This window comes from Lycium ferocissimum, chromosome 9 (genome assembly GCF_029784015.1).
Source record: "Lycium ferocissimum isolate CSIRO_LF1 chromosome 9, AGI_CSIRO_Lferr_CH_V1, whole genome shotgun sequence".
NCBI lineage: Eukaryota > Viridiplantae > Streptophyta > Magnoliopsida > Solanales > Solanaceae > Lycium > Lycium ferocissimum.
Window position 1 is genome coordinate 41,965,772 of NC_081350.1, and position 25,362 is coordinate 41,991,133.

General features: G+C 34.1%; 3 protein-coding genes across 4 annotated transcripts; 1 reads left to right on the forward strand and 2 right to left on the reverse strand.

The window, feature by feature from the left end:
* Nucleotides 1–1,464: 1,464 nt before the first annotated feature.
* Nucleotides 1,465–8,913, reverse strand: LOC132069523 (uncharacterized). The gene is made up of 13 exons (XM_059462859.1): nt 8,262–8,913; nt 7,298–7,450; nt 6,976–7,188; nt 6,803–6,892; nt 6,466–6,582; nt 5,715–5,984; nt 4,757–4,913; nt 4,287–4,364; nt 3,851–3,951; nt 3,479–3,649; nt 2,892–2,966; nt 2,635–2,739; nt 1,465–1,982 (listed from the first exon to the last, which is right to left on the reverse strand). Exons 1-13 carry the CDS (start codon nt 8,658–8,660, stop codon nt 1,644–1,646), a joined length of 2,268 nt encoding a protein of 755 aa, XP_059318842.1. The 5' UTR covers nt 8,661–8,913; the 3' UTR covers nt 1,465–1,643.
* Nucleotides 8,914–9,499: 586 nt separating this feature from the next.
* LOC132030883 (protein trichome birefringence-like 16) lies at nt 9,500–15,660 on the reverse strand. Of its 2 annotated transcripts, XM_059420653.1 has the most exons (7): nt 15,491–15,660; nt 14,274–14,353; nt 12,899–13,117; nt 12,054–12,212; nt 11,590–11,739; nt 11,138–11,333; nt 9,500–10,701 (listed from the first exon to the last, which is right to left on the reverse strand). In XM_059420653.1, exons 3-7 carry the CDS (start codon nt 13,041–13,043, stop codon nt 9,873–9,875), a joined length of 1,479 nt encoding a protein of 492 aa, XP_059276636.1. In that variant the 5' UTR covers nt 13,044–13,117; nt 14,274–14,353; nt 15,491–15,660; the 3' UTR covers nt 9,500–9,872. The 2 variants fall into 2 exon arrangements, with proteins under 2 accessions (XP_059276636.1, XP_059276635.1); XM_059420652.1 differs by lacking the exon at nt 14,274–14,353.
* A 3,329-nt stretch (nt 15,661–18,989) lies between these two features.
* LOC132030884 (proteasome subunit alpha type-6) lies at nt 18,990–24,539 on the forward strand. Its single transcript, XM_059420654.1, has 9 exons — nt 18,990–19,173; nt 19,745–19,839; nt 21,129–21,210; nt 21,667–21,763; nt 22,141–22,199; nt 22,351–22,433; nt 23,197–23,292; nt 23,771–23,830; nt 24,265–24,539. The coding sequence occupies exons 1-9, from the start codon at nt 19,098–19,100 to the stop codon at nt 24,355–24,357; spliced, it is 741 nt and encodes a 246-aa protein (XP_059276637.1). The 5' UTR covers nt 18,990–19,097; the 3' UTR covers nt 24,358–24,539.
* The last annotated feature ends 823 nt before the right edge of the window (nt 24,540–25,362 follow it).

The window sequence follows — 25,362 nt, forward strand, 5'->3', positions numbered from 1 at the left end:
CCGTTCACTTTTACTTGTCCACTTTGGACTTTTTACGTTGTTTAAGAAATAATAAATGAAGTACATAATTTACCAATGTACCCATATTAATTGGTGCATATTTTTATTGGATTTGAAAAATGATTTGAAGTGAGTATTTAATACTATGGATAAAACAAGAAAAAATAAATTGTCTTTTCTTGATATGCTAAAAGTGACAAGTAAAAGTGAATACTGGACAAGTAAAAGTGAACAGAGAGAGTAATTCTTAAGGGGCATGCAAGGTTAAAAGTGGATAAGTAAAAGTGAACGGAGGGAGTAATTAATATTTAGTGCTAGTCGTTTAATGATGCATCCAATGGCATGGACAGAACATTCTTTCTTCGTTAATGCAATTATCGCTTACTGTATAAAGATCTAGTTTATGTTCTATATATATTGACGGTCTTAAAATGTTTACAATATTTAAAGTCGTTTATTTTTAAATCTCTGTAAATCGAAAATTCTGACAAAATAGCAACTTTACATGTCTTACTTGCACTATAGCTTATTTTTGTATTCAATCATGAAAATGATTCGAAAAAAGTCGTATCAATCTTTAATTTGCTTAACCCATGCAATTTTTAATTAATATGTCCTTGAAGCCATGCAATATGATGTATTATAAATATATATTGTGAATGATTTGATTGAGGAAAGATTTAGTTGCTTCCATCTCTTCTAACATGACATCTGTTTTGCTTTAATCCCATAAGCTTTTGAGATTATTTGCCTGTTTATGCTTTTTAAATCTTAGTTATCTTGATTTAATCGCTGCTCATTGCTTTAATGATTAGTCGATAAAAAGGGACATCACAATAACAACGCCCAACAGACATTATGCCCCTTACTTTGTCCCACAATTCTTTTGTTGGTCGATAATTTGAAATAATTACTATACATGGGATCTATATATATTACTTGCAACTTAAGCTAGCAAACTGATTTTTAGATTGAGTTAGAACAAATCAAAGTTCCAAATAATCTACTTTAACATACAGCTTATTTACGCGTTTTGTGAACACGCGCGCGCACACACACACATACAAAAAAAAAAAAAAAAAAAAAAAAAAAAGATGACCACCAAAAATTATGGTGGGTGGTAAATATAGGTAAAAATTCCTCCATCAGTGGTCTCTGGTTTGAACCAGGAATGAAATTGTCTTTGGTAGGTAGAGCTTTACCCCCAAAGTGGAACTTCCCAGCATGAATCTAGACTAGTCAAACCCCAAAATAGATACAAAAAAAGAAGCACACTTTATACACATTTAGCAAGCACAAAGTTCTTATAAGCTAGGTGCTTATAAACCATCAGTCAAAAGCTATTTACTATTTACAGTAAGTTGGATAATCTGTCTTGACTGGGTATTTTCTTCTCCCCATTTACAAACATTCAAAACCAATTCAATAGTAATTTACAAATTGACAGCATTCTTGATCAACTGCTTAGTGGAATACATATGTATACCTATTGACAAATATTGTATTACAATGATACTAAAAGATGGGGAGAAAAAAAACTCATGAATATGTTCACTATCAACTAATTGTATAATCTGTCATTAGTTGACACAACATACAACAAAATCTTGGGGGAAAGTCAACTTGCAGTAGTGATTTTCATCTCATTTATGATCTCCACAACAGCAGTATTGACAACAAGTGAAGCAACCTAAACATCCCAAGGCACCTAGAAACTGTGTGAGTGCAATTGCACACTGGTGATTCATCTTTGAACATGTCCTAATGCAGCAACTGCAACAGCAGCATAGACCACACAACTTCCCGCAACAATTGGACGTTGCTTTCGCGATAATCTCTGCTGCTTCGTCCTCTATCTCGATGGCACCAGGAGGAACATTCTCAATTGTGGCAGTGAGGTTACCAAAACCAAAGCCAAGGTTGTGTAGCATTATCGTCTTCTGTACTAGACGCTCCTCTATCTTCTCATCTTCGCAATAAACCTGCTTTATTAAGCTTCGGTTACAGAAAGAAGGCAAGTATGATAGTGAAATGAATCATTTTTCTACTATATGTTAGTTTATTATGAGTCTTGTATCTATTATGCCATTATGGGAACACATTTCTGAAAGAAAAAAAACTTCTTAGTCTGGTGTGAGGTTTCCCATTGCTCGATTTCAATGCCACGAATGTTAAAAAGGGATTCTTTCGTTTATGTCCCTTCGGCCAAACTTAATTACCGGTAGCAGCCCAAATATCCAAAACCTATACACTGATATGTATATTATACATATAGTATATGTATATTATACATATGTATAATATATATATATATTTAAGTATAAATATACAAAACCTGTACATTTTCTGGCTATTTTGTAAACTAGACCACCCAAAGGTATTGGGCTATAATTATCCCAAATAAATATACCCTTAGAATGAAGTTAATACTAGGACATAGTTGTTTGACTTGTTATTCAGATTGTCAGTGTCTCGAAAGTAAACTTCTATAGATTGCCATTACTCATTTAGCATGTAGACGAATGAGCTATACTATAAAATGCGTTAAATGAGCAAGTTTAGCCATTTGTGAATCCTATAGTTAGCCATTTGGAGAAGATATTAAAGTTGAAGTTTAACAAATTCGATCCTTACCTTCCTCTTTGTGGTTGGCTTAATAACTCTCACTCTTTCCGTCTCTACCAATGCCATCCGTGTATACTCGGAGACTACTGCATCTTGTATACTCATTTTCGCTATCTGCCAACAAAGTAGAAGGGCTCAGTATTAGTGGAGGGCAAGGACTAAGATGTGAAAACTAGTTGAGAACTAAGTCAAGAATATAAAGGGTGGGATAAAGGATCAGGATAAACCATTCATATGTTTAAACATAAAAAGTAGGAGGTAGTAACCTTTTGCTTAAGATCCTTGTTTTCTGTAAACCATGCCTGAGCTGTGAGTATTTCAATCTGCTGCTTCACCCTTACCTGCTTGTTCAATATAGATGAAATTAAATCAATATAGAAGAGGATCCTCTTAAACCAAATGCACTAATTTGGAAATTGGAAAGAAATAGAGTAATATGGCGTTCAGCGGAAAGCCATAAAATGTTCTCAGTAGTTCGATCAAGAAAACAAACAGATAAACTGCTCACTTAAAACTAAGAACAAAAGTTTAAATTTTCTCAATATGGTATGCACCAATAGATGTGGAGAACTCCTTATTTAGTACAATTACAATGAAATGGCTTGAAGAAAGCAACCCTTTGTTGACCATTTCTAACACTCGGGAAATCTTAAGTCACAACATAGGAGCCGTTTAAAGGAAAGCAATCTTTCCAGTTTCGATCTAAATGTATAATATAACAATGATACATGGAAAGATATTTATCATTATCATCAAAATTAGATATATAGGCCAGATTGATATGCAATTCCAAAAGCCACGAAACATGTATCTTCTACTGATAATGCATCTATTACTAAGTCTGCTGCTTTACCTTGTCAAGAGGTATGGCTTTGGACTTGAACCCTTTTAGCTCCACAGAGAAAATACTCATGTCTGCTAAGATTCCTTTAGCTTTGAGCATCTCAGGGAACACTCCTTGGTATCTGCCTGATACGATTATTGGTCCTTCAGATGAAAGGTCAGGAATTTGAGAGGGATACACCTACCACAAAATTTAACAGTTCTTCTTACGAGACATGTATGTACATAGGTAAAGCTGCATCATGTAATTATAGCTGTCTTTTGAAATGACACTGAGAGCTCATAATAAATCATTAAAGTTGATATTCATTAGATTATAGTACTATCATTAGCTTAAACCATCCAAAAATTATCAGTAAGAGATGTATATTCACAAGCACACCTCGAGTTCTTCAAGACCATCAAGGTTCTCAAAGGCAATATTTGCAAGGACGATAGATGATGCCCTGGAGAACAGTTTCTCCAAACGAACTTCAAGTGATTCTGAAAAAAGCAAACAATATGAGAAATAGTTTCAGGTCACAACAGCTAAGAATTTGCACGACAGAAAGCAGGTAACCTAAATCTAAGCGTCTTTAGAGAAATACAACCAAAAGCTGCTACAAAACACCAGCCTTTGAAACAATGTATTTGTCCTCATGGTAAATGAAGAAATGGTCGAGAAGGCGACCAAGGGAGTGCGATTATTTATGCAGAAACCAAAAGGTAATAACCATGAATAAACCGGTTTAATTATAGTTCCACCATTCAATCATGTGACGCCTAGCATTTTGGCAACAGTTCTCAGAAGAAATACTTTATACAAGCACAAAACTCACCAACATCGAAAGCAGCATCATAATGGCCACGACTCATCGTTGCTAATGTGCGCAGAAAATAATGGTTGCAGAATAATCCTGAAAAATTCTCAAATTAGAATCAGATGTTCAAAAAGAATAAACCTACTGTACTAAGGACAAATTATTCATTGCAGAGAGAAAGAAAATCCAGGTGCTGAGATTCAAAGCCACATGCAACCATTGGGACTTAAGTGGCTATGAAGAGCACCAATTATATGGTAATAAGCTAGTAATAGCCACGAAGGATAACAGCCGGAAGACCTAAGTTTGCAAATACATAGAACAATGACAAATCCAAACTATTGCTACATGGATATGGTACAGTTCTGAGATAATGTCAGGTTTCAAAACAAAAACAAAAACAGAAAAGATCATGCATCTCCTACATACAAGACTCCATTTGTTTCGAGGGTGGGGATGGGGGTGATGATGATGCATATGATGTATACCTATGCCAAATGTGTAAAGTCGGGGGCGTATTGTTCTGTTTTGTGTAAGATGACTCTTCATGAATTCACAGATCTGTCTTTCATCTTCAACAGCTCCATCTGTGACCAGAAAAATGATAGGCATGGATTCTCCAGCATTAGACAACATCCCTATGGCCTGAAAAAGGAAAAAAGCGCAGCTGTCAGATTTGTGGTAAAAATGAGTAGAAATCTAAAGATGTACTTTCTTGATTTAAGTAAAACTTGGATATCTCAATCAATCAACTACACCTCAATCCCAAACTGGTTGGCTTAGCCATACAAACCATCTTATCCATTCAGCTCTTTTCAAATCCATTTGAATCCAATACTAAGTGTACTATCTTTTATGGCAAACTAGGATTCTCTAACACTACAAGTTCTCTTAACTGTCGCACGTCACTCAACTACACCTCAATTCCAAACTGATCAGGTTAGCCATACAAACCATCATATGCATTCAACTCTAGTCAAGTCCGTTTCAATCTCATACTAAATACTGGCTTTTAAGGCAAATTAGGATTTCTAAAGCTTCAGTTCTCCAACCGTCGCACTTGCTTGAGAGATCAAGGATTGAACAAGTAAATTAGAGCAATTAATATGGAAGTAATAAATGCATATCTCATAGATAATACTGGAATTGATATTATGTCATGACCCACCACCATCTTAGTTCATACAAAAATTAAAAAGCAAAGAATTACATTAAGTAATAAATGCATTTCTTCAGCACTAATATTCATAAACATACACTAACTCAGGATTTACGAATTCAGCAGCTTCATAAGCACAAGTCAGGACAATACAGTATTATTGTTTTTCCTTTAAAATAGAAGGTTGATAATATCCCAGGTTTCATCTGCTCCAACTTGAAAGAAAGAATAGTAACAGTGATAAATCGTAGCAAACAACTGAAAAGTAGATGAGAAGATAAGATGACCTGTTTCAATGGATTCAAAATATTTGTACTGCCACCAGCAATAAAGTTCATGTCAATCCACTGAATCGCATTGTCAATAGCCTCCTTGGTTGCAACCTCCAGTGATGATGAAAATAGGTACTCCTCATTGTTGAAAGCTATTATATTGAACAAATCTTGGGAATCGAGTTTTGATAATGCTACAGAGAGTGCTTGTTTGGTATCGTCGATTGGTTTCCCCTTCATGCTACCACTTATATCAACAATAAATATCACTTCCTTTCTGAAGACCTATCACAAAGTTCAAAGCAAATCAAAATATATAAAGCTTTCCCACATAAAGTTCTCATTGCTAACCAATTAAAGAAAAGAAAAAGAGGAACTTTAAGAACCAATAAAGGAAAGCAAGTCACCATATTCATCAAAATGTAGAATCCTTCTAGTTCCAATAGTACATTTTATCCCTCATACTCACAAAAGATAAAATTGAACAAACAAGAACAAACAGAGGAAAATAAATGTTTTACTTTTTAGAACTTATCCTTCCACCTTTTAAAGGTGAAGGTAAATGTGTATTAAGTTGTATTCGTGATATATCAGTGAGTTTTGTAAATTGCTGTTCAAACATATTTTAGCTAGTTTACCACATCTTTTGACCTTAAATCAATTTCTGGATTCAATATAAGTTTACAAGAATAACTATATCAACTTTGCAAATAATTAAACTTTTAAAGAAGTTTAAGAAGAAGGTAATGAAAAAAGAGTTACCAACCTTTCTACACTCCTGGGCATCTGGAAAAAGGTAGCAGCAAAACATCTTTCTCTGGTCAGCGTCATGTTGTTGGGGAGATTGCAGAAGTACACTGCCATGGTAGTTAGGACTCGAGATCTGAAAACACAGTGATGATAGATGAGAGAGTTCCTCAGAATCCAAATTTTGGAAAAAAAAAAAATATATATATTATATATATATATATATATCACTTTAATGTTGCTAAAATGAAATTGCAATACCTAGTTGACTCATAATTTAAGCTTTCTATTCTAGGAAGTTAAAACCAACCATGTTTTTATATGATGAACTCGAAACAGATTCATGAAGGGCGTACCTTGTAAGTAATTACAACGTCATTACTTGACCAGCTAAGGACATCAGCTTCATAGGCTAAGCCCAACTTTCCATCTTCGTCTTCTAGTTCCTAAAATAACAATATCAACTCCACTGTCACATTTATTTCATCAACCACGAATTACAAATCAGTAAATGCATGACCTGTTTTACCTTAAGAGGGTGACTGATAGTCTTACACGAAACCTCAGCTCCTGGACCACAGTTAACATTAAACTGTATCTTTTCTTTCTTAGACATCTTCTTTCCAGCTGGTGTCACGTACTCCGGGAAACTATAGGGTATGCTCAAGGTAAATTGGCCATCGCGATACAATAACTTCTGAGACCATCTAATAGTGACTGAGATATAGGTTCCCCCATCAATCTGAAAAAGGTAATCCCATTAGACACCATCAATCTGAAAAGGTAATTCTGATAGTAAAATGAACAATCATGGACGAATTAAGAAAGTAGATTGTATAGGGGAAAGTTACCTCTGGTATTGTAAGGGTAAAGATATGGGGCTTCAGAAAGCATCCATCTTCAATTTTGGCTAACTTTTTAGTTTCCCTTTCATCATCCTCGGCTACTAGTTTAGTGCTGTATGATTTCCTGGGTAACTCAACGTCGACACCTAGAATTGAACCCTGTTAGCCAAATAATGCATCACTTGAGAACAAACAATCAGCAATGTTTCACTTCTGTGAAACAAGAGACTAGCAAGGATTAAGAAAAATAAGAAAGCATTCAACAATACAACACTTCCCAAAATCTTAAATGAAGGTGGAAACTGCCTTTTCCAAATGGCAAATTCCATATCATTAAAACACTAAACCAACCAAACATTTCTGCTCCTCTATGCATATAAAGGGAAACAAAAGGGAAGAACAAAGAAAAGAACACTATCCAGAGAACTTTTATTGAGCCTTAGAACCAGAAAAGAAACTCGATTGCTCATTGCTTTCAAGATATGCTACTTTGCCTTTAAAATTCAGAAGTTTTTGACTTGTGAGGCAAAATATTGTAAATAGTTAAACCCAAATCATTCAAAGCTATAACCCCTTTGACACCCTTAATCATGATCACCAACATCTTTGATATTAAAGTTTATATCTTTTTGTAAAGAAACAAACTACAGATGCCATTCTCCCCAGGGAGAACACCTGATTGGTATTTTGAAGCTTCCACTAGTTCATAAACAGTAATTAGACAATATATTGTTTTCTTCTAAAATCAGTTATACCATAATTACCCATAGACAAAATGTTAAACCTTTAGTGAGGTGAAAATGCATGTTAATTAATCATGCAAACCAGAGATATCACCAAAGGAAACAACTCCCATTGCACCAAATTCACCCTCAAAAAGTATTCAAAATAAAGGAAATAATTCTTGGAAAACATTTTCCATCATACCAAACACGCCTTAAATGAGAAAATTTTAAATTTCTGCAATTACCTGCTCGCCCATGGGAACAGCAACACGACAATCACAGCTCTGGCTACTCATAACACAATGCAAACGCCACGATCCCGTTACAGTAATAAACGCCGTATCATAATAACAATCTGCCGCAACCTCAACCCCGTTCATCTGTAACGGGATCAAGGCAGGTGGATCACACCTGCCATGCACATGAGGTTGATAACTCGGTATATCCGGGTTATCAACAAATGCAGGATTCTCAATCACTGCATACATCATAGGTGATGTTGGAAAGTATGATTGCGCCGCCTTTTCCATTGACGTCATTGGCTTAGGTGGCGCAATCGCACGGTCTTTTCCGAAATATATCCGTTTTGATAGACGTAAACCGTCTTCAACGGATTTAACAAACTCTTCTTCATGATCCGCCATGCAAAAACAACGTAAAAGTTGTACGTCAAAGTTGTACGTAAAAGCGTACGTACGTGTGTTTTTTGTTTTCTTGATAAAGATGAAAATGAGAATAGAAAAAATATATATGTATGTGTTTATAATATTATGGAGAAGAAGAGGATTTGTGAAATGTGATTTCTTAAGTCCTCTTCTTCTCTCTGTAATGGGAGCAAACCTTCCAATCGACGATTATGGTGTGATGTTATTTTATATAAACGATGTGAACACGTTATTGCCACGGTACTTGACTAATGATATACAATGGCTGCCATACAATTCTCAGTTTAGGATTTTTTTTATTTTTTTTTAAAAATCTGTGGGAAATTAATCAACCATTGTTTGTCAGTTGCATTCGATTTAATTTGAGATGAGATTCTGACTCAAATTAGAGGTAGCTGTAATTATCACTAATTGCTCGTTCTAGAAAAAAAAAATTGTCATATAAAGTTTATTAAATTTTCACTTTAATAATATTTTGGCTCTATCTTTGATGATTATTAAACTATGCTATCTCTTCTTCTTCTTTTTTCTTCTTTTTTTTCCTTTTTTTTTTTTTGTAAAAACAAATTAATTTGAATACCTTGGCTTCTTTCTTTTTAAAAAAAATAAAGAAAGAAAGAAACATCTTTGCAATTAATTTTTCATGTCAGCATATATTACTCCTAATTACTTTTGGCTTGATGCTATTTTTATCTTGTAATTTCAATGTCATACCTGGAAAATTTACTTTAATCACATAGAATACTGGAAAATTTTAGAAAAAAATCATCTTTGGAACACACTTCTTTTATAAGAAAATGGAAACACATAAGAATCAGTTGATCACCAGATAAATAACCCTGGATAGTTTTCTCATACTTTTGTAAGAGTACAAAAACTCATGTTAAATTCAGTGTACAAATCAAGGGTAGAGCTCTTGTCCACCCTCAAATCCAAAAAAACTATGGTAGAGCAGCAGCTGTAGTTCTCTCATCTCTGTAGTATGTGTCCAATCAGAAAAAATGCCGAAGCATCCTAATTGTCTAAGAATAATGCATATGTCATCTGGGAGTATCTCCATGGATCAAAGAACTCGCCTCACCGGACATTATTCATGTAGTATTTGCATCATTTGGCAACTCGCAATTCTCTGAAGGCAGATGGAGAATAAGTTCGAGTTTCAACATACAGTCGTTTGCGAGTTTAGGTATATCATATTTGAGCAAAAAGAATTTCATTCCATGTATCTGGGACACCAGGTAAGCACCAATGCAAACAATCCTGGACTCCAGGTGTTGCTTTGATGCTGTATCGAGATATATGCCCCTCATCTCTCAGCTGGGATAAAGCAGTGATGTCCAAAAGCTTAACGGCTGTTCCTCTTACAGCCCGTGCTGCATCATAGTCACTTGATTCATCTTGTATCACTTCTTTCCCCTCGGAAAGTGGAGTAGTGTTGTCACAGGTCCCTCCAGTGTTCCAATCTCCATTAAAGAAGTGTCTGGGCGATATAGACCGATAGAATGCTTTTACATGAGGATATTTTGGCAGCTGTGAGTTCACCCAATTGACTATACTGTGAATTGTGAAATTCTTGGCACCACCGATAGTAGCAATCTTTCTGTTTCTATTAGGAACACCGCCCACGTACATGACCCACCGGTTGGCCTTAAGCTTTCCTCTATTCCAGTGGTGTCCTGTGTTTAGAACAACAACATTGAACCTTGGAAGGAAATGACTCAAAAAATATGGAGGACGGTCCAGGTGCATGGCGTAATCAGTAGCAGGGTCTGATGGATTTATGGGTGTCAAGTCACACAGACTAGCAGACCAATAGTAAAGAATAGTTGTGTTGGTTTCTGGAAGTCGATAAGCCCATCCATCAGGTCGTGCAGAACCACGAGATTGCACAAGACCATATTCATGCCCCACATCAAGAACATTGGGTCTATCTTCCCCACCAGTAATCATACACATAAGTGATTGAAATTGTTGTCTACCAAGAGAATCCCCAATGAAAGCCAGAGTTTTGTTTTGCATCCTGAATGCACCATCAATTTAGTTTCGCTTACATGTATAATAACTAAATCCAAATAATTTCACCTCAAGGAAGAGAGATGGCAATGCTAAGCAACAAGAATTAACCTTCTAAAAGCTGGTGAGGACATATTTTTCATATTTTGCATGTTTATATGAGCAAGGGAGGGGAGGGTGACAAGCCACAAGATACAAAGAGAAAATACGTATTATACATTTCAGGTTTGACATACGTATTAATATATTAGTTCAGTCAAATGCCTATCTTATTAGCCTTGAAAAAATAACCAAGTAAAGATAGGCACTACTTAAAATGTGCTAGAAACAGAATGGAAAAAGGGTTTTCATCCAATTAAGAAAGAATTTTTTGTTTCTTTTGTAGACTGCATCTCAAACTTGAATTCAAGGATCAGAAATAAAGACTGAGAAAATTGTGTTACCTTTTCAGAAATTTAACACCTGTAAACTCTTCCATCTCACAATTTTTGGGTCGCCAACGTAACTTTTCATATTCAAAATCTGTACGTTGTGTCAAGCGGCAAGCCCACATAGATGACAACCACTGCTTGCAACCAAATCCAGAATATAGAGGTCGGCTATCATCTATGACCCATCTGCCTTTATAAAAGTTACAATCTGAAAATTAAGATAACGGTATAAGTATCAGATTACCTTTTCTACCTATAAAATCAAATCCACTAACCAATTTAAGGGCAGCTAAAAGAAGGCTTGTCATATTATAAAGACCCAAAGAAAGGGATATCTCAAAAACTGGTAGACAAATTCTCTCAGTTAAACAACATGAATTATCATGTGGACGGAGAAAACGAAAAAAAAATTAAAAAAATCAATGTTTAGATAAATAAGAATAAAAAAAAGAAAGATAGGTCACCTTGTCTTTCCTGAGTGATTGTCAAATTTTCACTATGTTCATCTCCAGAACTCACAGAAGTGGAAACATCAGTTTGCTGCTCTATTAAACCACTTTTTTGGTCAGGAACATCTTTTAGATCTCCTTTTTCAGTAAAGTTGGGAGCAATACCTGCACTGCCAAAAAAAACAAAATTAAAATATCAAATTGTAGAGAGTAGAGATCAGTTAAACTTTACAATGCAATATGCCATTTTTGTAAACACAAATCAAGTTTATGAGGGATACAGGTTCAGTCTAAAATAAGCTAGAGTCCAAGTTAGTTTTACTGTTACTATTCAGGGAAAGGGGTTCTTTTTAAAATTTGAAAGGACAAAAGGCAGCCACATTTTCAAATACCATAGAGAAGTTAAAGGATGTCTCTAATTCGTCAAGATTTAGGTATTTTGAGGTGAGGAAATTATGATGTACTGAAGCAACACCCACCTCCTATTTCTTCATGAGTAATCAATTCTTCAGTCCCCTTAATCACTGATGAAGAGTTTGCATAAGTAGAATATTTTTCAGATTCAAAGTTGACAGTTTCTTCTGATTGCCCCGATCCGCCTCCTTCTCCCAAAGCTTCTTCATCTTTAACCCTAAGATCTGCCAGAGAAGAAAGTATAAATAAGTAATCCAATAGGATCCTGCAACATTTTCACCAAGGAATTGAGTCCTAAACTCCTAATTCAGAATAGTGCTGTTATTACTTCGAAAGTAGTGGAGGAAATACAAGAACTTGGCCGTTCTCAGATAAAAATTTGAGAACAAAAAAATATGGTCTAGCAAAATGCAGCTAGATAGATCATTGCTGTAAAGATCCAGCCAAACCCTTCAACAAAAGGTGTATGCTAGAGACTCCATGTCCAAGTAAACATGTACCCTAAACTCCCATACAAAAAATGAGATGTGTTCACTTCAAGGAGGGTTTGTTTCCCATTGCCATTAGACAAGCTTTCTTCGTAAGATATACTCCAATTAAAAAGCTGGCTGCTTTAACTATACTGGTGATTTATGCAAACTTAGACCCATGAATGCATCTCAACTAAAGAAAGACTGCACTCAAAAGATATATAAAATGTTTGAATCATTAATGAGGGACTAAATTATTTTGTGTGAATATGTTCTTGGCCCAAACATCAAACAGCTCCAACGTAAAATACTACCATAATATTTCAACTTGATGAAGATATTTTTTTGAACAGAAACTTGATGAAGATATTAGCTAACCCATAAGCCATAACGCAAAATGAAAAAGGATAGCAATGGTACTTCAGGGGTTTTATGCAAACCTGGAGAAAGCTGCAAGACATGATTCTGAGGTAGTACTGGAGAAGAAAGAAATAGACTTTTCACATATGCCAAAAGAAGAACAGTAGCACATACGATTCCGATAAGAATGAGAGAGATTTGTGACACCTTCAAACCTCCCTTCATCCTTGAAGCTTATGGATGTTTTGTCTCAAACTCATTCCACCACAATGGACATTGTGCTTGCTTCAGATTAACATCTGCAAATAAGTGAAAGGAAAATGTTTGAGGCAAAAATAGGAGTGTTGTTTCTGGTGTAAATTAAAAGGTGCAGTTAGAGATTCACAAGCATAATTTTGAAGACTCTTCATATGGACCACAAAACCAAACACTTATAGATCGTAGAAAGCCGCCTTTGACATATTATTATGGGCAATAATACTCTATAAATTACTATAAGCTCTCAAATCAGGAAGTAGATATTTGTAAGAAACGGCAATCAAATAGTACTTCTATCCTATCAAAAAGAGCTGTCTTCCCTAAGCTTCCTTCTCTAGATTTGAGCGTATAAAATGCCGCTCCACTAAATAGAGACAAATTTTACAATTTTCATTAATCAAGTCCAAGCACAACAAATAATCATCCAATACTTAAAGCCATCACTGTTTACAGACCCTTTCTAGTTCCTTCACTTCATCTCATGAAAAACCAGCACCCTGCTCAAACAGTATCCAAATCAATATTTTTCTATACTCAGTCCAACCCCACCTCTAAAGACTTCAAAGGTTCAGTAACACCCTGTAAGAATTGACAGTTTCCAAGTCAAAAGGTTCAGTAACTTCATGCAATCATAGGTAGTTTCCAGCAAAACCATGGACTGATAACAATAATATTACTGCTTCTTCCTAGTGGCCACATTCAACTAAGTATCCCTTCATCCTTAATCCTAAGATAAAGGAGTTGCCTTTGACCCTGGGACTTCCAGGTGTGAATACGGATTAGTCGGGAGCCAAAGCGGGAACCGGACAACGGATGTGATACCAAAAATTAGAAGAAAAACAATGTTCGGGTCAAATATTATCTTCAAAGCAGATCCATCCAGCTCGTTATTGTTTTCTACCTGGTAAACTAATCCTACTCATTAAACTAACAACCAGTGCCAACAATACTACTCCCTCCTCAAATTTATGTGGCACCATTTGACTAGGCACGGAGTTTAAGAAAGAAAGGAAGACTTTTGAAATTTGTGGTCCAAAACAAGTCTTAGATATTTATGTGGCTGTAGATCATCTCGTAAAGTTAAATTGTTTCTAAATATAGAAACGTGACATTCTTTTTGGGATAGAACTAAAAAGTAAATGGTGCCACATAAATTGGGACAGAGGGATTACTATAAAACAAAGATGGTAGCTTTACCAACATGAAGGAACTATAGCAACAATTTTATTCAGAGCAGATCGGGACTGATAAGGTGCTTAAATTGAAAATCCTATACCCTGAATATGTAAATTACAACAATATCAAGGAGCATAAACAAAATTCATAGCACAAATGCATGATATTCAGTACCAATAATTCTAGTAAAAACAAAGATTGCAGCTTTACTAACATGAAGGAACGATAGCAACAATTTTATTCAGTGCACAGACAAATTGAGGTGGAGACTTGAAAACCCCAGCACCTGGAATAGGCTAACGGTGTGTTTGGTATGACGGAAGATGTTTTCCTACTTTCCATTGCTTGGTTGCACTAAATATCTTGAAAAATGTTTCCTCAAAATAGGAGAAATGAGGGAAAACATTTTCCGGATCAATAAAAACACACCAAAGCATCCCTAACTCACCCCCGCACTATCCGCCCACCCCCTTATCTGCCCACTCCACCCACCCCCCACCCCTACCCCACCCTACGCCCCTCCCAAGCCTACCCCCTGCCTATCCCCCACTACCAGAAGTTGCACTCCGAATTTAAAAAAAAAAAAAAAAAAAACTCATATTGTTTTGCTTTGAATATAAGCAAATGCTCTTAAAATGACATTTTCCAACTTGTGTACCAAACACAAGAAAATAAGTAGGAAAATCACTTATTTTCATTAAAAACATTTTCCGTCGTAACAAACACACCCTAAGTCCTACAGATCAAGGAACATAAACAAATAACTCAAATCACAAAATTACATAAACAAGAAAAATCAGTAATAAAAATTCAGTAATGCAATCTGTTCAAGCTGCAAAAAGTTTAAATCTTTAACAATCTTTTTAAAGCATCAAAAACCAATCTGAATTATAACAGTAAAAAGTATATATATTCTAGCAAAAATAAACAATCTTGAACACCACATACATATACAGCAATTTCACAATTCACAAAACAGTAGAGTGTTATAGTAGATTTGCACTAAAAAGATACTAATACTATATTACAAATAATCTCATTAACAGTACACTAAGAAATTTTAAAGTTAAATTGTTATTAACTATAGAAAGGTGTCATTTTTTTTTTGAACTGATTAAAAAGAAAAAAGTGTCACGTAAATTGAGACGAAGGGGTTAATAGATTTGCACTAGAAAGTACTAATATATTGAATCTGACAAAAATAAATATATAGAAGATTTATATATAGGAATGCATACCTAAAATTGGATGAAATTGAACCTGGAAAAAAGGTAGGATTTATGTTGGAGAATTAAATCATGTAATAATGATGAATTTGGGTTTAAGCAAAAAAAAAATAAAATGTATCACTGTTAAGGAAGGTGATGAAGAACTGTGACAGTGATGGTAATGGAGAAAATCACGGCTAAAAAATGAAATTGTAGTAGTTGAGAGTACGTTTTATTATTTTCTATTTATATATATTTATTTATTTGTCATTAAGTGTGGTGCATTTGATGACCACCACTAATTATTCCTCCGTCCCATATTATTTGATCACATTATTAAAAATATATATCTCAAATTATTTATTACAAAATCAAGATAACATTAATTAAATCTTTTTCATTTTGTCCTTAATATTAAATGTTTTTGAAAATAGTCAATATTGATTAGAATGTAAATTATTGGAGAGAGATAAGGGTAATATTTTTTAAGGATCGTGCAAAAGAGAAAGTGGTCAAGTAATATGAGATGAAGGAGTATAATATTCTTTGAAGCAAGATAATAATCCTGGAATTTTAAGTAGGCGTTTGGCCATAGAAACCAAAAACAATTTCACTTTTTTTGAAATTTTTGAAGTTAGAGTTGAAATTGTGTTTGGCCATAGTTTTTGCAAATAATATTTGGTTGTTGAAATGTATTTTTTTTTAAAAAAAAAAACATGAAATATATATACCCCCAGTTTCTAAAAACTTGCAAAACCACCCAAAGCAATTAATAAATATAACTAGTGCGAGAAATATAGTAATTATACTTGAGTTATGGAGTGCTCAAAACTGATGGTTTTTTTCTATCAAAAGGTTGTAACTGGGAGGCTTACTGGTGTACCCAAAAAATATAGCATCTCTAAATATGGTTTTATTGCAAAATTTCCACCTGCTTCTTTTCTTGTAGAGGTTTTTTAGCACATGATGTTCAACTCGGCAACATCCGGTGAAAAAAGTTATATGAACTTTTAGGGTAAAAATTGAAAACAAAAAAACAAAAGTAAAAGATCCAAAATAGAAAATGAAAAAGTGAAAAACACGTTTTGGTTGTTTTTTAAATTCTAAATAGAACTAAGTTGCATTTGGAATTTTTATGATCAAATACCGTAAAGTGAAAAAAGTGAAAAAAAATTCTGAGAAAAAATAAATAACTCCCATGGCCAAAAAGGTCCAACTTATTATTTCATTGCTTGAGGTACTTAACCATTTATAAGTGTCTACTTCCGCAAAATCGAATTTATAAAAGTGAAAAAATATATAATCAAACATTTTTGTACCAAAGCATCCGCAAAATCGAATTTATAAAAGTTTGCAATTGTCATATCTTATGAACAACAATATGAAAGTATATTCAATAGAAAGGTACATATCAAATTGAATGACACAAGATTGACATGTTTTTACACCTGCTAATGAGGCATCTAAAAGTCCAGCATATTCTCGAAAATGCAGACACAAAATTGTTAAAAAAATCGATACAATAATACTAAGTTTTAAAAGTAGAAATAATACTTATGATGAAAGATTAAGGAGCACACATAAAGAATAAAATGACAGAAAGTCATTTTAGATTATTTAGTTACTATATAATAAATGATTAAATGTACACACAAATGCAATGATTTGTAGATATATAAGCATCATGATATAACATACTAATAGTGGACGATGTAAATCTAAAATACATAGAAAAAATTGTCTTAAAATGTCAAAATGGGTTAATTTGTCTTTACATGGAGAAATGGTCCAATTTGTCTTTGAATTATGCGAATGATTCAGATTTGTCCATGAGCTTTGAAAAACAACGTCATTGTTTCAGCATTGGCATCATTATTTTCTTTAACACTCACAAAGCTTCAAGAGTGGGGCTTATATTCAACACTCAATTGCACCGCTAAGTTGAATTTTCTTTTTTGGCAGATCATATTAATACAACTCCACCACTAATTCTTCTTAGATCACCAATAGTGATACCAAACTCTACATCGACCTTCTATTGCTAAAATAAATTGAAGTACATAATATTCAATTTTTAAATCATTTGTGACAATTATGGTGGTCAATGCATGTTATATTGGGTTGAAGGCCCTTGGTCTTGTAGTGGAGGTAAAATAGTGACTTTGAGAAAGTTGTAAAATGAAGGTGTAAGAGAGATTATTTGAAAACAGAAATTATATGTGATTTTTTCCGGAATATCGTGGGAGTGAAAAGTGATTGTAGAGTAATGGTGGTCCTCAAAATGACATCTTTAAGAGTAAATAAAAGAATTAATTATTATGGTAGTAACGATTCAACGAGATGAAGAACGATGACTGAGAAAAATCGTGATCAAATCTAGACTATTAAACTAAGTTCAGGGTAGATATAAATTATTTAGCAAAATTATATTCAAGAGCAAATTTGACCATCTAAACAAGTTTCTGCCATTGGTCAAAAAAAGCAATAGTCAAATACCATTCGGTCATCTAATATATAAAAATGTGTACATTATGTATACGTAGTGTATAGTTTATAGTATTAAATATGCATATACTACATATATCTTTACCTATACATACAATATACACTACTTATACAACCTAGTATAGTGTACACTTCGGCCTTATCTAGGCTCGTTTGGTACGATGGATAAGAGATAAATAATCCAGAAATTAAATTTGAGATGAGTTTATCCCACGTTTGGTTGGAATAAAATCGCTGTATAACTAATTCCGCAATTGTAGAATTATTTTATTCCTGTGGGGGGGTGGAGAGCTAATCCCGCGATAACTAATCCAATGATAAGTAATCTTGGGATAACTTGTTTCTGAACATTCGAGAGATTGTCCTCGGGCTGAGGAGTGTCCACATGAGTTCGTTGAGGTGTTTACACAGGCCTGTGGTCTTCTTTTATATTCAGTCGAGAGTTCGAATTACTCCACCTAAGCAGAACAAAAAGAAGGAATTGGAACGGCCCCTTAGTAAATGAGATGGTCGAAGTATATATTTATGAAAGTATCATTATAGCCCGTTTGGATTAACTTATAAGTTGGTCAAACCAGATTATAAGCCGTTTTTAACTTATTTGGGTGTTTGACAAAAATAAAAAACAGCTTAAATTAAGTTAAAAAGTGCTTAAAATAAGCCAAAACCAAAAAGTTACTCTATCCCAACTTATTTTTTTTTGGCTTAAAAGCCATTTTGATTTAACCAACAACTTTACCCCTTTATCGCTTATATTTTCCGTTAATTTCAATACTACCATTACTTCTAAAAACCCTTCCAAATACGTAATTGCTTATTTATAAAATAACTTTCAGTACTTAAAAACCACTTTTTTTTTTAAAAAAGAAAACCCTAACCAGCTAATCAAACTCAAACGGAGTAGAGAAGTCTTAACTACTTTTAAAATCTAATTTTAAAAAAATAAATCATATTATTGGATCAGACAAACAAAGCCTAAAAAGGAGGGTATTATTGGAACTTCAGTAAACAAACAAAGGTTCTCTCTTCTTCTCCACGAAATCTAACCATCTCTTATACACTGAAAAAAAGAAAACCCTAACGAGTTCAAAAAAAGCAATATCAGATCAAACTCAAAAGAGAAAATTGAAAAATGAGTAGAGGAAGTGGAGGTGGATACGATCGTCACATTACGATTTTCTCTCCTGAAGGTCGTCTCTTCCAAGTCGGTAAGAAAATTTCACTTTTTTTTTTTTTTTTTTTGTTGATGTAAGAAATTTCATTTTGTTTTAACTTATTTTTGTTTATTCGTTTAAATCGTAATTTTTTTCATTTTTTTGTCATTTAGGTGAAATTCTGAATGTCTTTACGCTGAATAAATAATCTAATATCACTCCGACTACGAATGTTTTTCACTTTTTAATTTGGATCTTCAGTGAAAATTATTATTAGTTGTTTTAACTTATTTGTAACTCGATTCAAATTTCATAGCTAATATGTGATTTTCCTTCTGTTCAATCTCTCTCTTTTTTATTTTTTTTTGATTTTCTGTCATTTGTGGAAAGTTTTAGGGTTTTTTGTTTTCTTATGTGAACAGAATATGCGTTTAAGGCTGTGAAGGCCGTTCAATCGTAATTTTTTTTTCGATTTTGTGTTATTTGTGACAAATATTAGTGTTTTTTGTTTTTTTTGTGTGAACAGAATATGTGTTTAAGGCTGTGAAGGCAGTTCAATCATAATTTTCTCCGATTTTGTGTTAATGATTTATTTTATTTTTTATTGTTTTTTTTATGTGAACAGAATATGCGTTTAAGGCTGTGAAAGCAGCTGGAATCACATCTATTGGCGTCCGTGGAAAGGACTCCGTTTGTGTTGTTACTCAGAAGAAAGTCCCTGTAAGTTCAAATTTTGTTGCATTTGTTAAATCATTAGTGCTTTTGTTTTGTTTAGAGACTTGTGCGTGTGTGTAAGGAGAAGTGTGAGATTTACAGAACCTCTAGTTTCGAGAGCTCATAATTTGCAATCAAAGGCTAGTTGTGAAATGTGCTTGAAAAAAACAGAATAGATGTAGAGGATTCATAAAACCGACCCCAGTTAGTTTGGAATTGAAGCTTAGTTGTTTGAATCTGCTGGTGTTGTTATTCAGAAGACCTGTTTGTTCAAATTTTTTGGGCATTTGTAAATTATTAGTGTTTTTATTCTGTGGAGAGACTCGTAGGTCCGTGTAAGGAAAAGTTAGAGGTTTAGAGAACTTCTAGTTTTCTAGAGCTTCTAATTTGCAATCAAAGACTAGTTTTTAGTATTCCAGTGAAATGTGCTTGAAAAAAGCAGTATAGATGTAGAGGATTCAGAAAGCAACACCAATTAGTTTGGAATTGAAGCTTAGTTTTTTGAATCTGCTGGTTTTGTTACTCCGAAGACCGATTTGTTCCTTTTTTTTTTTTTTTTTTTAATTTGTAAATCATTAGTGTTTTTTATTCTGTGGAGAGTCCATGTAAGGAAAAGTTAGAGGTTTAGAGAACCTCTAGTTTTCTAGAGCTTCTAATTTGCAATCAAAGACTAGTTTTTAGTATTCCAGTGAAATGTGCTTGAAAAAAGCAGTATAGATATAGAGGATTCATAAAACCAATCCCAATTAGTTTGGAATTGAAGCTTAGTTGTTTGAATCTGCTTGTGTTGTTACTCTGAAGATCGGTTTGTTCAATTTTTTTTTTCCGCATTTGTAAATCATTAGTGTTTTTTATTCTGTAGAGAGACTTGTAGGTCCGTGTAAGGAAAAGTTAGAGGTTTAGAGAACTTCTAGTTTTCTAGAGCTTCTAATTTGCAATCAAAGACTAGTTTTTGGTATTCCAGTGAAATGTGCATGAAAAAAGCAGTATAGATGTAGAGGATTCATAAAACCAACATCAACTAGTTTGGAATTGAAGCTTAGCTGATTGATAATATAGTTGATTAAATGATATTGAATATATTTTCCACCCGATGTAGGATTACCGATATAGCAAAGGCTGGGGTAATTGTGAGAAAAGGAAGCCACTGTTTCAAATATATTAATCAGACAGTGTTGTAGTTTGTTCTCGTATAGCCTATTTATATTTACTTGAGGTTTTGAAAAAGTAGACTTCTAATTTGGAAATTTGGACCTGCTATGGAGTTTGAAGTTGTGTTTATTTTGGCTGAGCAGGACAAGCTATTGGATCAGACCAGTGTATCCCATTTGTTCCCAATTACCAAGTATCTTGGACTATTGGCTACTGGCATGACAGGTTTGCACTCTGCGATGGGGTTAAAGGAGTTTATGTGGCAATTATAATTTTAATCTTTGGTTGATAAACTATCAGTTAATAACGACTCTTTATAGTCTATCTACTTTTTCTCTGAAAGCAAAAGGAAACATATTGATATATATCTTCCTTTTTGTGATAGTGTATATTGTTGACAAAAATGTGAAAACATGCACCCTTTTAACTTTCAAGTATGGATGCCCATCATCTCTTTTAGCATTGTTGCTTAGTCCCAAAAGAAAACACTTTGTAACCGAGACTGTTGGTTTAATGTTTATGAACTGATTAGAGGCAATTTTGATTTAAAAAATTATTGACTTATACTTTTAGGTTTATTTAGCTATGGATCATATTGCTTTCAATTTGTGACTGAGAAGAGGAACGCTCCTTCCAGAGCTCATGATTCCATTATTTGGTTTGACATGTTTTCAATTTCAGCTGATGCAAGAACCTTGGTTCAACAAGCTCGAAATGAAGCTGCTGAGTTTCGCTTTAAATATGGATATGAAATGCCAGCGGATGTACTGTCTAAATGGTATTCCTTTTGCTTCATTATATTCTTCTCTTTGTACTTGCCTAGTTAATAGTGTAGAATGCCATCCTCAATGGTCCTTTTCTAGGTCAAAAGGAAAGGCAAATTGCTGATAGGGTTGGAGCAGCTTATGTCATGTCACTTATGTTTTACATATTTCTCCATTAACTTTTATTTTCTGAAGCTATTAATTGTTTATTTGATTCATTAGAGGAAGCAAGTTAAATAGCTTGAGAATTTTATGAATGCTATTTAGTTGACACTCTATGTAAATGCATAAGCTAGAATGCATAACAGATATAACTACATACACGAGAAGACTGCCCAGCTTTAATTTCCAGTGATAAATGTATACTGAGCTACTGAGCATGTATCTTCAGGATTGCAGACAAGTCTCAAGTTTACACACAGCATGCCTATATGAGACCCCTTGGAGTAGGTTCGTTGCTAGCCCCATTTGATCTTTGTGAAGTGTCTATCCCTCCACTTTTCTTTTTGCTGGTGTCTGTGATGACAATGGAGGGGAATCCGTTTCTGCTTCTACATTTTTATTGATTCATGTTTTCTGTTTCTCTTTTTTTGATGCATAGTTGCTATGGTTTTGGGCATTGATGAGGAGAAAGGGCCCCAGCTCTTCAAATGTGACCCTGCTGGTCATTTTTTTGGTCATAAGGTATTTGAGGAATTTGACGTTCATTTCTGAATAAAAGCTGATTAAATATTTTATCTCTCAAAATATTTTCATACCACTGTAGCATAGTCTCAAGCTAGACACCAAATTTTTTCCAACCCTATTGTCCCACTGTCTTCAATCATATCCTAGCACCGCTTTGTGCCTTTGTTGTATACAGTGCATAAGCCAACCAGTGGTTCATCCTGTGATTTGAACCAATTGACGATTTCTAGTGGCACATGAAAATTCTAATCTTAAAAATCCTTTAATTCATTCTATTTAAGAATAAAAAGTTCAAAGGAGGATTCTACTTTGGATCTGAAAACCTGATTTAGATGCTGCAAGGAAATTACTGATATTTTAATATTATCACCCACCTTTTCCAATATGAAATGAATGTGTTTCTCTATCAATTGCTGAACGTACAAGAAATTTTATAAGTTGAAGCACGCATATGAAAGGATTTCTGGATGAGTTGAAAGACGGATGCTAGACTTCACGATTCCCTGCTTTGCTTTTTTAATGTTAAGTTGTAGCTTCCACTCACCTTATAAGACCGAAAAGTAGGCACACCCTGTCTTATATTACTAGCAAATGGCGACCGCTTCCTTTAGATCTGCTCCCATAGTGTCCTGTATTTATAGTTTACGAGAGAATGTTAAGGACTTTTAAGTCCCGTCTATAGATTCCTCTTGAAGTATTTATACTTTGCTGGCTTGTGTTCTTGTTTATGATGGTATTACATTTATCGATCTTGGTGCAGGCTACAAGTGCTGGATCTAAAGAGCAAGAGGCAATTAACTTTTTGGAGAAGAAAATGAAAAATAACCCTGCTTTCTCCTATGAGGAAACTGTTCAGGTAAAAGGAAAGGGGAGTACTCAGATGTGGTTTAAGGCTTTTGTTCTCCTTGTGTTCCCTTCCTCACTGTATATACTAGCAAAGGTCTACACAATTCCCATCTTATTGTGTAATCGACTATAGAAATTTTAATAGAAAATTGAACTTGAGACTTTGTTAAGGTTAATTTAAGATATTAGAGTTGATATAGGCTCTTAATAAAATCTGTAAGTGGCTTTCTCTATCATATACTGGCACAGGTAAATGGATTCTTCTGTTGAAGGCAACTCTTATTTTGTCCTTGTGCTTACAGTTTCGCAGATGTTTGTACTAAATTGTAGACAAGCTCTATATTTGATTGAGATCTAGCACAATTTATTTGTGAAGTTTCACTATATCGTGTTCGTATAATTTTTAGAATTCTGTGTGTATGAGGTGTGATGTTAAAGTTAGGAGGATGCACTTTAGTGTTGCTGATACGTTATTTTTTGTTCTTCAGACAACAATTTCTGCTCTTCAGTCTGTTCTGCAAGAGGACTTCAAGGCCAGTGAAATTGAGGTAATTTGTTTCTTTCCACATATTATCCACCATTTGGTTATTGCAGTTATTATTACCTATGTTGATCACCACTTGAGCAGTAAGAGAAAAGTGGGGAGGGGAGGGAGCGCAGTGCTTTTTGCTATTCGTTGGGCTTTCTTCAAAGGAGTTGTTTCTTTTTCTTGTTTGGGATTGATTTCTTTATAACACACTTGAGTTGCACCTGGGAACGTTACCATTCCACTACCATGAGATACGTATTCCATTAGATGGTGTAGTTGCTTAATCTTCGTATAACTAGCGACTAGGACGAGTAATTTCAGGACAATAGTGTTGAGACCTTTATCGCACAATTCGTTCCACTTTTGTCGTCTTAGTGGATTGCAGTGTTTCTTTGGATATACAACTGCATCATTTCACTGCTTAGTATCATGATGTCTTCTGGTCTTTGGCAGGTTGGTGTTGTGAAGAAAGAAGATCCCGTCTTTAGAGTGTTGACTACTGAGGAAATCGACGAGCACTTAACAGCCATCAGTGAGCGTGACTGATTAGCCAGGGGATACAGTCTGTTTCAGTTAGAAATGTGTGTTCGCTATCAGGACTTGTAAGATCCCATTTGATCGTTTGTTGGTGGGAATAGACAGATTCCTTCTGCATATGCTGATAATGAGTTTCTAATTGTCGAATGTAACATTTCTTGGGATCTTAGTTTCAACAAAACGTTACTGCCCGGGATTATATTTACATTTTATGCTGAGCGTTTCACATGTTTTATATCTGTTTTATGAGGCACTAAAAAAATGAAGAAAGAATTGCTGTGTGAAGGGCGGATACTAGGGGTGTCAATGGAATGGTTCGATCGGTTATTTTAAAAAAATTATACCATTTCAATTTTTTGGTTATTTTATTTTGTATAACCAAAATTAGACTTTTTGAGATCTGGTATAGTTCGGTTAATTTTCAGTTATTTTAGTTTTAAAGTGTCACCTCACCGCCATGAAAATGTAACAACACAGACCTCTATAAATCTATTTGTGGTACACAATCAAATAAATTTTTTATTTATTTCTTATGAAATATTTAATTTTAAAGCTATTAAAAAAACTACGCAAATTTAAATGTGTTATATCAAGTAGCAAGACAACAACGATGGTATCATTGAGACGTGAATCTCATTGATTGATTAGGGAGAAGAATAACTTGCCAAAGATAATAATGTTGAATTGAGCCAAAACAAACATTAGCTTGTAGGCCATAGAAATCACAACTTTAATTTGATACATATACATCAAGCAACATAGTAGAGGAGATTAAGATGGAGGTAAACTTCTGTTAGTGCTAACAATAACAAAAAATGCCTACTTAAATCATCTATATCTATGACCCTATGATTATGTATATGAGGTATCCTTTTGAAACTAAATCCAATCAACTAAAGGCTCAAAATTTAGTGGCCAAAATTCTTTTTTATATTTAAAACAGAACTTATAAAATATATTTTATATATACAATTTAACATATTTGTAATATATAAAATATATTTCATACATGTA

What these genes read in the sequence shown, in the direction of transcription:
- LOC132069523 (XM_059462859.1), bottom strand. Translation starts at nt 8,660, where the DNA reads ATGGCGGATCATGAAGAAGAGTTTGTTAAATCCGTTGAAGACGGTTTA. An exon ending in ATGCCCAGGAGTGTAGAAAG is followed by an intron (nt 5,985 to 6,465) that starts GTTGGTAACTCT and finishes ACTTTGTGATAG; the next exon opens with GTCTTCAGAAAGGAAGTGAT. An exon ending in AGCCAACCACAAAGAGGAAG is followed by an intron (nt 1,983 to 2,634) that starts GTAAGGATCGAA and finishes TTAATAAAGCAG; the next exon opens with GTTTATTGCGAAGATGAGAA.
- LOC132030883 (XM_059420652.1), bottom strand. Translation starts at nt 13,043, where the DNA reads ATGAAGGGAGGTTTGAAGGTGTCACAAATCTCTCTCATTCTTATCGGA. An exon ending in TGTCTTGCAGCTTTCTCCAG is followed by an intron (nt 12,213 to 12,898) that starts GTTTGCATAAAA and finishes CTTCTCTGGCAG; the next exon opens with ATCTTAGGGTTAAAGATGAA. An exon ending in GGTGTTAAATTTCTGAAAAG is followed by an intron (nt 10,702 to 11,137) that starts GTAACACAATTT and finishes TGGTGCATTCAG; the next exon opens with GATGCAAAACAAAACTCTGG.
- LOC132030884 (XM_059420654.1), top strand. Translation starts at nt 19,098, where the DNA reads ATGAGTAGAGGAAGTGGAGGTGGATACGATCGTCACATTACGATTTTC. An exon ending in TTACTCAGAAGAAAGTCCCT is followed by an intron (nt 19,840 to 21,128) that starts GTAAGTTCAAAT and finishes TTGGCTGAGCAG; the next exon opens with GACAAGCTATTGGATCAGAC. An exon ending in GCGGATGTACTGTCTAAATG is followed by an intron (nt 21,764 to 22,140) that starts GTATTCCTTTTG and finishes ATGTATCTTCAG; the next exon opens with GATTGCAGACAAGTCTCAAG.